The 9,623-nt window shown below is 37.3% G+C and overlaps 3 protein-coding genes and 1 pseudogene across 5 annotated transcripts; 1 reads left to right on the top strand and 3 right to left on the bottom strand.

Annotated features, from left to right (window-relative positions):
* Positions 1 to 77: 77 nt before the first annotated feature.
* On the bottom strand, positions 78 to 512 carry LOC117590659 (annotated as a pseudogene).
* A 2,549-nt stretch (positions 513 to 3,061) lies between these two features.
* On the bottom strand, positions 3,062 to 4,081 carry LOC117590628 (RING finger protein 11). 2 transcript variants are annotated; one of them, XM_034283441.1, is made up of 3 exons: positions 4,063 to 4,081; positions 3,528 to 3,653; positions 3,062 to 3,464 (listed from the first exon to the last, which is right to left on the bottom strand). In XM_034283441.1, exons 2-3 carry the CDS (start codon positions 3,630 to 3,632, stop codon positions 3,114 to 3,116), a joined length of 456 nt encoding a protein of 151 aa, XP_034139332.1. In that variant the 5' UTR covers positions 3,633 to 3,653; positions 4,063 to 4,081; the 3' UTR covers positions 3,062 to 3,113. The 2 variants fall into 2 exon arrangements, with proteins under 2 accessions (XP_034139332.1, XP_034139330.1); XM_034283439.1 differs by lacking the exon at positions 4,063 to 4,081 and having other exon boundaries at positions 3,528 to 3,672.
* Positions 4,082 to 4,379: 298 nt separating this feature from the next.
* LOC117590627 (zinc transporter ZIP9-B) lies at positions 4,380 to 5,771 on the top strand. 2 transcript variants are annotated; one of them, XM_034283438.1, is made up of 4 exons: positions 4,382 to 4,586; positions 4,677 to 4,718; positions 4,778 to 4,962; positions 5,032 to 5,771. In XM_034283438.1, the coding sequence occupies exons 3-4, from the start codon at positions 4,866 to 4,868 to the stop codon at positions 5,577 to 5,579; spliced, it is 645 nt and encodes a 214-aa protein (XP_034139329.1). In that variant the 5' UTR covers positions 4,382 to 4,586; positions 4,677 to 4,718; positions 4,778 to 4,865; the 3' UTR covers positions 5,580 to 5,771. The 2 variants fall into 2 exon arrangements, with proteins under 2 accessions (XP_034139328.1, XP_034139329.1); XM_034283437.1 differs by having other exon boundaries at positions 4,380 to 4,586; positions 4,677 to 4,962.
* Positions 5,772 to 7,224: 1,453 nt separating this feature from the next.
* LOC117590638 (UV excision repair protein RAD23 homolog B) lies at positions 7,225 to 9,067 on the bottom strand. The gene is made up of 5 exons (XM_034283467.1): positions 8,876 to 9,067; positions 8,024 to 8,720; positions 7,868 to 7,962; positions 7,498 to 7,815; positions 7,225 to 7,440 (listed from the first exon to the last, which is right to left on the bottom strand). Exons 1-5 carry the CDS (start codon positions 8,939 to 8,941, stop codon positions 7,330 to 7,332), a joined length of 1,287 nt encoding a protein of 428 aa, XP_034139358.1. The 5' UTR covers positions 8,942 to 9,067; the 3' UTR covers positions 7,225 to 7,329.
* Positions 9,068 to 9,623: the final 556 nt, after the last annotated feature.

Below are 9,623 nucleotides of genomic sequence, written 5' to 3' on the forward strand. Positions count from 1 at the left end.
AGGTACAGATGTAGTACTGGGTGCCGGGTATAAAGTTGTGACGCGTAAGAAGCGTCTCACACGTCCCTTCTCGTTTAATTTAACCTTAATAGAACTACGAATATAATTCATCATCATCATACCATTAGTTTCTAGCTTAGAAACGCAGCTTCTGGAAGAACCAGTTGATCTTTCCCTCCTTGTAGATGGACTCGAACTTGACGCGAGTCTGGAAACGGTGTGTATTGCGCTTGACGGGATCCATCAGGTCCTTTGCCGACAGTTTCTCGAAGCTGATGTCATGTGCCGTGTATAAGATGGTTGTAGTTCAAGCTCCTCAGGAAAGGCTTTATCTTGGACTTCTTCTTCAACTCGTTCTTGCCCATCTTTTTAGTCACCTTGCGGGAGTACCTGTCGATACCGGCGACCAGAGCACTACTGAAGGGTGTATCCGGGGTGCCATCGTTGGAGGTCGGAGATAGATCAAAAACCCATTCAAGATCTTTAGGGATGTCGAATAGGATCAAGAGATATGCGATACAGGTAATATGGTGTTATAAACAGATAATTTAACGAAACCAGGTGTGGTAGCTTGTGAGCCGTCGCATACAACACACGTCAGGTGGCGCCTCTGTCTCTAAAGATAAATAGTTGAATCAAAAGAACTCTCGGATTATACATGTGCTGTCGATAGGCGATAGAGAATATCAATCGTCAGCCCAGGGGATTAAAATCAGGCGATAAGCCAAATTGATTCTTTTCGGATTTCCAAGTTCGGCAATGCTAAGGTGGCGAGGGGCAATGCCTCAAATGCCGACCTATGTCCTGCGTGAGGTCCATCGAGACGAAGGAATCTGTTGGCGAGCGAGGTCCAGGCTCATTTTCTTCAGGAGTTAGAGAAAAAGCACGTGCCTGCGCTCAAGTGAGGATGTCCCTAGCATGCCGAGATATATTCTGCAGGTCTGCAACCTCTCCTATAGGAAGTACAAGATTTAGACACGGGCTCCTAAACTCCGGAGCTTTTATACGATTTTATATTACCAATTATGCAATATAGCCGCATGGTTGGTGGAGCAATTAAAGCACTGAGCTTAATGTCATCGAACTCAACGACTGTAAATTATTGCTCCATCCGATCCAACGGATGGGACGGTCCTTAAACTGAAATAAGTTGTGTTGTAGAATACCTTCCTCAAGCCACAACATTAACGTAACCTGAGCTGAAGAAAATATTGTTAAATGGGCTGCAAACGCACTAGTCACTTCTTCTCTTTTGTGGTTGATTTTCACTGCCAAGTCTGGTATATCTTTGTCGGCACTGTATGTCGGTATGTAAGCATACCTGGGGATTTAGGAAACACAGGACAAGAGGTACTTGTGAGGTGCGTCATATTGGAATTACCTCAACTTAATATAGTGAACCGCCATAGTGATTTTCTTAGATAAGCCATTCACTATTTTGACTGTTCAGATGCAAGTATCTGAATCGTAAATGATTCTTCTGATTCACCCCTTTATGGTGTTTCCATGAAGAAATGAGTGACTGGCTCCTTTTGCAGTAATATGTTAGGTGTGATTTGGGTAGCTTTAACCTCCAAATTGAGAGATACAGACGAGAGAAGCATATTTTTATGTATGTGTGTACATACATAGGCTGGCGATGAACCGTGTCTTTTCAGTCTTACATAGCTTTAAATGCTGAACGGATCCGTTTTACACACTGTACGGACGCTTCGTGCGTGTCACAACTTTTATACCCAGTACGCAGTCAAAATATATGTTAGTTTGCATGTACACTCATATGTAAATAAATTGCTATGTCTAATCGGCTATTTATGCTGATCAAGAATATAAATACTTAATAAACTAAACTCTTTAAGTACCGGGTTTAATTATAATTATCCAATATGATTATTTAGAGCCATTCGAATAAGCAGGACAGAGAAGTAGTATGTCTTTTGGTGTATATTTCAGGCATTCAAAATATTTTTCAACGCTATTTCCAAGGAGATTCAAAGATTAAAGACTGAATCTACGTCCCCAAATTCTGACGAGAGAAATATACCAAATAGTTCTACAATAAAATTCCGTATGTTGTAGTAAAAGTCCCCTTTATTGTCAAATATAAATGTGATTTATTTTATATCACGTTTTTATCGCTTTTAGATTGTCATGTCTTGAATGAAAAAACAATTATACGATTATATATTTTTTTGTATAAATCTGAAGATATGTTGCCCAAAAAATAAAATGTTTTAAAATAATTTTTAAATGACATTTTTTTCTGAGTTGTTAATCACAAAATATTGAATACTCGAAATCCTTCAAAGATTCTCTACACATTGAAGTTGTAAGAGAAATAGTGTTTAGAAGCTATGTAAAATAAACCTATTCCGATGTAATAATATATATATAAATAAAGTGTTAATATGTAATTATTTTATAAATATTACTGTGATTAATTAGTTGTCCTATAATAGTTGTGATTCACGTTTATTTACAAAATGCTTTACTCTTTTATCCGATTCTGTTGCCTTACAGTCGTGTCGCTCTCCCGAAAAGATTTTTTTTCCAATTGTACCCAGTAAGTTATCAAAACCGCTACCAGCTATTTACTGATTTTATTTGTTGTATTTTTTTCTTTGATTGGGCATTTAAACGCAACGTATGTATGTACCAAGTCGACCCATCTCCATGAAAATTAACGCCCTTAGTCATTTCCATTATTTTTTACAAGACCAACAGTAAAATAAATTTAGAGGATACTTTGGGTACATATGTAAATGATTGATATTTTTTATAATACTCTTACACTAGTTTGCTTTATAATAATTTATTATATGTGTTTAATAGTCGTTTTTGAATACTAACACTGTCATGTCAGACATACGTATGTTATTAATTTTATAAATTTTGACCTTATAATTTGTACATAATAAACTTATTTAGGTATATATATACTTATATCAAATAAAACTGATAATATATACCCCCAAGCGGTAACAATACAAATAAAGAAACTTTTTTAATCAATGATTACTATGACGAGTTCAACAATAAAAGTGTTAAGAGTAATTGCATGTTTTATAATGCCTACTGCATTGACTAACAGACAGTGGCATATTACAGTTGAGCTATGTTGTTTCATAACTCGTTAACAAAGCAGCGTCGACAGGCTCTAAGCAACTGGGACAAGTGAGACTTCTCATTAACCAGTCGTCTATGCAATTCACATGATATATATGCATGCATGGAAGATACCGAACAGCTTCATCAACACAAAATTCAGCCATACAAATAACACATTCTCGTGATTTTTTCGAGCTCCCATCATATCTTCCTATTGGCAAATGTTGCATTAAACCAATTCGTTTTGCTATTTTAACTTCGTCCTCCTCGGAAAGTTGTGAATGGCCCGACGCTATTGGGGCATGGCCAATGGAAGTGGAGGGCGTTGGATAAAAGATTTGTTGATACTGCTCATTCTGATAAATAAAAAACATTACAGGTTTTATATGTATGTACACACATATTTTCTATTCACTTACCTGAAACAATGGCAAAGGACCGCTGTTCTGCCCGTGTACACTTTCACTGCCTCGCAAAAGTGAAATATCATCAGAACTGTTAATTTTCAAGCAATTATTACCCATTCTATCCTTTGAAGTCGTATCCTTTGATATTGTAAAGAAATATCAAGTTAGTTTTATATACATACAAATATTTTTAACACATATGAATACATATGTATATGCACGTTAATTAAGAATGTGCATTCTTTTATGCATTTCACAATATTAATACACACATATGTATGCACCTTCTTTTACACTTTATTTACACTAAACTTTTTTTTTGCGTACAATAAATGCGCTTTGTCTCAAAAACTGCATTTTAGTTTTTATTATTCCTTGTGCATACATATGTGTGTACACTTATTGAAATCTGTGTATATACACTCATGAATGCACAGATAAATTTGCACGTAAATTACGATTGGAACATAAAGATTTGGACTAAATTTAGGGACGTAATATTACTTTATTAAAAATTAAACTATAAGACACTTTGTCCCAATTTTACCTATTGCTAATTATACGATTGTGTTTAGTGTGACCGCGAACTTATCAACACTCAAAACTATATCGAAATATACCTTATAGTTTTTAAAATGTACCATAAATACTAAGTTATATTCCTTGATTTAGATATTCTGATCAATATTAACAGCAAGTTAAGACTCTGAGCACGTAAACTATATTATTGTTCGTTTGAAGAATAAATTCTCTACAAGATTGACTAGTTTTTATTACTTTTGTTTATTCGATTGTTTACAAAATAAGATTCAAACTAAAAAGTCAACAAAAGAGGCTCCACCAGGCCACAGTTCCGGTTCCGAGCCGATTCCGTTCCGGGGTCTGTAGTTGAGTTGGCAAAAATACATGCATAATCTGTCTGTCTGTCTGTCTATAGTGTCTATAGCCAAAATAAAAACAAACAAAGTAATCATGGCAGAAGAGACTGTAGTTCTTCTTTTATTAGTGATAGTAATGCTCGTTGGATCCTATCTAGCTGGAAGCATACCAATGCTAATGAAATTAAGCGAGGTAGGCATAGCATAGGTATGAATGCATTGGTACATACATACATACATATGCATGAACATACATTAATTCAAAAATATTCTCTGAATGTAGGAAAAGTTGAAGTGTGTCACTGTGCTTGGCGCTGGTTTATTGGTGGGTACTGCTTTAGCTGTAATTATACCAGAAGGTATTCGTTCATTGTATATGGATAGTGAACGAACGACAGATTTGACGACTGGTCGAAAAACACAAGACTACTCACAAACTATAGGACTTTCCCTAGTACTTGGTTTTGTCTTCATGATGTTGGTTGATGTGTCCCAACGCAGGAGCAATATTGGAAATGACGAGAAAAATACAGCCACCCTCACTCTTGGTCTTGTGGTACATGCGGCAGGTACTTACTTACTTATAATGAATGATTTTTTACTTAAAATTTATATGTCTTACATGCTTGGCTGCGTAGCTGATGGAATTGCGTTAGGTGCTGCTGCAACGACGAGTCATCAGGACGTTGAAATAATAGTTTTCTTAGCTATTATGCTACACAAGGCACCTGCAGCATTTGGCTTGGTTAGCTTTTTGCTTCACGAGAAAGTCGAGCGACAACAAATTCGTAGACATTTGGCACTTTTTTCCTTATCAGCCCCTCTTTTGACTATCTTAACGTATTTCGGAATTGGTCAGGAGCAGAAGGAGACCTTGAATTCAGTGAATGCAACTGGAATAGCTATGCTATTTTCCGCCGGAACTTTTTTGTATGTTGCCACTGTGCACGTTCTCCCGGAGCTGACACAAGGTGGCCATCACCATCATAAAGGTACCACTTCCCCTCAGTTTGAGTATCGGGTATTGGAGGAATCTCGAGATGTCGGGCCTGTTGACAAGAACGGTATTGGTGCCGCGAGTAACTCTCAGGGTCATAGTATACAGGCTTTACGATATAGTGAGCTAGTAATAATGATATGTGGTGCGCTGCTACCGCTTATCATAACTTTTGGACATAAGCATTAAAATAAGCACTCGCACACGGAAACATTTCAGCATTCCTGCATCGCGCGTTAGTAAATGTATATGTTGAAGCTATGGGCTTACACGAATTTAGATACCATTTCGTGTTTGAAATTAAATCGTTTCGGGTTTGCCGATGATGAGACAGTCGCTAAAGTCGATAAATATACATGTTGATACATGCCTTTTCAAGCATTTTAAAAGTGACATTTCAGAAACATTTCAATTTGAATACACATTAGAGTTTTAATTGAACTTTAAACTACGGTAAGTCGAACCAAATCGAGGATCGCGAGATCAACGTCCATTTCAACGTAATGGTGATTTCGTAGTGATCGGTAGTATGTATTAGAGCATCAATAAAATTATACAGATTTGGACAGCTCCGAAGTACTGCATTCATCCAAAATTAATGAGTAGATATTTTAATTTTGTTTGAGTTTGGGTTGCTTTATTGTGATATTTAATTTTTAATTTAATTAATGCGAACGCGTTTTGGAATTTACAAAAACTACAAATAAGAAAATCTGAGCTTACGAATAACCAGTACTCAGTATCGTGATCAGTATTACGTATGTGTGTCTAGAGTAACCCCAGTGTTTTTATACCCGGTACTCGAAGAGTAAATAGGGTATATTGTATTTGTGCACAAAGTGGATTTATGTAACGCAGAGAAGGAAACATTTCCAACCCCGCAAAGTATATATATTCTTGATCATCATCAATACCCGAGTCGATATAGCCATGTCTGTCTGTCTGTCCGTCCGTCTTGTTGAGCGCCTGGATCTCAGAGACCATAAAAGCTAGAACCACCAAATTTTGCATCCAGACTACAGTATGCTCACAAGTGTATTGCAAAAATGAGCCCCGCCCCCTTCCGACCCCGCAAAAGGGCGAAAACCTCCCAAAGCTACAATTTTAAAGGGAAAAGAAAGCTAAAAACGCCATTCCGTAGGGAATGACCATATATATCAGATCACCAAATTGGGATCCGATTGGATTGGATTATAGCCAGAATGAAGAAATGAATAATCAGTGGCTAAACCCACCCCGTTCTCTCATTCACACTCTGCTTATGCAGTGTGCGGCCTCTGCCTCTGCCGTGACTCTGGAGTGTATGGCTCTAGGGGAGGGTGTCGAGGTAAAGGAGCGTGTTGACGCGAAAAGTGTTGTAGATGTATGTACATAGATGACAGATGAAGAAAATATGTAAAATTTGACAAAAAACACCTAAGGTACAGATATAGTACTGAGTACCAGGTATAAAAGTTGTGACGCGTAAGAAGCGTCTCACACGACCCTTCTCGTTACTAACACCCTTCGAGTAAATGATGGACGCACAGGAACATAGAATGAATATAATTGAAGGTGAATATCATTTGTGTCATCCCAGCTATAATATCCAATCCATGAAAAATTAAATTCACTTAATTTCAATTTTCGTTTTCTCTGGGATCTATGCGTCAATGAAGACGAATTAAAAACAAAATTATTAAATCATTTATAATATCGGAATATGTTTGCTTTTTGCTGTTAAAGGCATATGTATACCTTTACGAGATATTTTTACGAGTACTCTTCGAGTAGATGGATAAAAATCTAACAAACTGAGGCTGAAACTAAAAGGGTAAAAAAATGACAAAATTTGTACGGGAGCTTAGCACTTCTCGATGTTTTTATTAACCTCTAAATTTATTAGTAACGATTTCGTTTTATAGGTAGGTTTACATATAATTTATTACATTTGGCCGACTCAGTCATCAAAGCTCGATGAAAGTAAGAAATTTGCTGCTAGTTCCTCATCTTTTTCGCAGGCAAAATAAGCTTGCAGAACAAGTGCTTCTGGGAAGCCGAGTGCTTTCAGCTATGGAAATATTTAATTTAAATTATTCCAGTTGTGTACTATGAAAATATTATATACCCTTTCTATAGCGCCTTGGTCTTGGGCATTTAGACGAATTGTTGCAATACCGGCGGACTGTTCCGTGACTTCGCGATCGGCGACATCTAAAGCATTCCCGCCAGCAGATGACCGTTGGCTAGCCACTGCCCCTTCTTCAGTTCCTGAAGAGGGCAAGCTTTCTGTCCGCGTTGTAAAAGACTGTATTCGAGGAGGTGTAGACCGTTGACTGTTATCCCCAGATGCGGATTCACCCTCAATTGGCTGGTTTAGCATATTAAGAAACGCATCCTGGTTCTCCGAAATAAGTTGTAGAAGAGCTGGGTTCGTCTGACCAATCTAAATAGGAACAGTAACTTAAAATGCACATACTTTTCCTTCAAGAACTAACCTGCTGCAAAACAGCATGTAAAAGGTGAGGATTTTGATATATTAGCGAGCGCATCTGAAGAAATTGTGGCTGGCTACGCAAAAACTCAAAAGGATCTAAAATAAAAAAGAAAGCATTACGAAATTGTACGTAGCCTATTTTTTAAAATGACGTTACCAGTGGATTGAGCTGGAAGATCTACAGCTGGTTCAGTTACAGGCTGGGTTCCCGGAGCTCTTGGACTTTGGTTGTTTGTGTCGTCGCCGGCATTAAATAGACTTTCTTCCTCGTCGGGTATGCCATTAATGAGGTACTCTACTGCCCGCTCAGGGTTGTTAAAGCTGGCTCCCATTGCACGTTCTACCTGGTCGCGTGGGTAGCCCATTTCTACCATCGATAAAACAGTTTGATTGTACTCTTCTCCCATAAGTAAATTAGACTCGGCACGCGTTTGCAATGTAGCATTAGCCAGCTCTCCAACTAAATCGCTACTGGAATATGGTCTTTGAATTGCTGTTCCTGTTGACGATACGGACACAGAAGGCACAGCCTCTACAGCCCCCGAAATGGGAGTAGATCCACTTGCGCTGTTTATAATTGTTTCGATACTTTTTTCTTTACTGGGATTAAGGTCCACAACCCTTCCGTCAGTTTCGTTTGTCCGTTTTTGCTGAGGTTCAGAAGATGAAGATACTGCCATCGATGCAGCTGTATCGCGTGTTAGCATTACTACTATAAACTTTTTTTCATCAATTTTATATGACGCTATTGTACGATCGTCCATAAGGATGACTCCTGCATAGATCAGTTTTTGCTTCTCAGCAACGTACTCAACTCCGCGCTCATCAAATATTTTCTTCTTGAGTTCCAAAACCTATAAAGATGTTTTTGGAATGTGCTTATACTTTAAATTAAATGTTATTCATTAATGCATATGCACATATTATGTATGTACGCACGTGTAACGTAGGCATACACAGATATATTTACCATTCACGAAAATATACATACGGAAAAAATACCACTCACCGTTTTTTCCGAGTCAAACTCAATTGTAAAGGTTTGCTGCTGCAGGTTTTTTACGGTGATAATCATTTTTTATCTTTGATAAATTTAACGTTGATACTTGTTGGATATAAAAGCGCAGTTAAATGTACATATGCATATGTAGCTGTATTATTTTTTTTTTTCGTAGTTTGGTGGCACAAATGTGATTTGTCATCATTTAGGATTAGGGTTGTGTAAATTGATATTATCGATATTTTATGCTTTAGTAAGTGTTAGGGTATTCCTTAAACCGATTTTAAGTTAATTTGCACGACTACTTAGATATGTAAAAATGTCAAAATCAGACAGTCTCTAATTTTGAAAAATGAAAATGAAATGAAATAGAAAGTATATGCAACCAGTAAAATAATTCTAGAAGGAAATTGTCATCGGTAACCCAGCCGCTTCTTATGCTTCTCTTGCGGATCTGAAGCCCAGTGCTCAGATGCACTGAATTTTCGGTCGACCGAATCCGGTATGATTTTACTATGGAAAAGATAAAAAAACATCCCTGTTTTCTGTGCGACAGAAAATTTCGCATTTTCCAGAACTTTAATAAATGAAATTTTAAAGATAGTTTTAGTATAGGATATATAGGCACTCCAAGTTGAAAATGTTTTCAGTGTGCGAAAATTCATTGAACTCTCATTCTATTATATATTTAGTACGCTAAAATTTCATACTGTGCGAAGGGCCTGAAGCTCGACCAGTCGAGACTTCTGCCTGCTTT

The sequence above is a fragment of the Drosophila guanche genome, unplaced genomic scaffold (genome assembly GCF_900245975.1).
Source record: "Drosophila guanche unplaced genomic scaffold, DGUA_6, whole genome shotgun sequence".
NCBI lineage: Eukaryota > Metazoa > Arthropoda > Insecta > Diptera > Drosophilidae > Drosophila > Drosophila guanche.

Coding starts and splice junctions, on each gene's coding strand:
- LOC117590628 (XM_034283441.1), bottom strand. CDS start 3,632: ATGGGTAATAATTGCTTGAAAATTAACAGTTCTGATGATATTTCACTT. Junction 3,465..3,527: donor GTCCTTTGCCATTGTTTCAG/GTAAGTGAATAG, acceptor TTTATTTATCAG/AATGAGCAGTATCAACAAAT.
- LOC117590638 (XM_034283467.1), bottom strand. CDS start 8,941: ATGATTATCACCGTAAAAAACCTGCAGCAGCAAACCTTTACAATTGAG. Junction 8,721..8,875: donor AGTTTGACTCGGAAAAAACG/GTGAGTGGTATT, acceptor ACATCTTTATAG/GTTTTGGAACTCAAGAAGAA. Junction 7,441..7,497: donor ACCAAGGCGCTATAGAAAGG/GTATATAATATT, acceptor ATATTTCCATAG/CTGAAAGCACTCGGCTTCCC.
- LOC117590627 (XM_034283437.1), top strand. CDS start 4,422: ATGCATAATCTGTCTGTCTGTCTGTCTATAGTGTCTATAGCCAAAATA. Junction 4,587..4,676: donor TGCTAATGAAATTAAGCGAG/GTAGGCATAGCA, acceptor CTCTGAATGTAG/GAAAAGTTGAAGTGTGTCAC. Junction 4,963..5,031: donor TCTTGTGGTACATGCGGCAG/GTACTTACTTAC, acceptor TTGGCTGCGTAG/CTGATGGAATTGCGTTAGGT.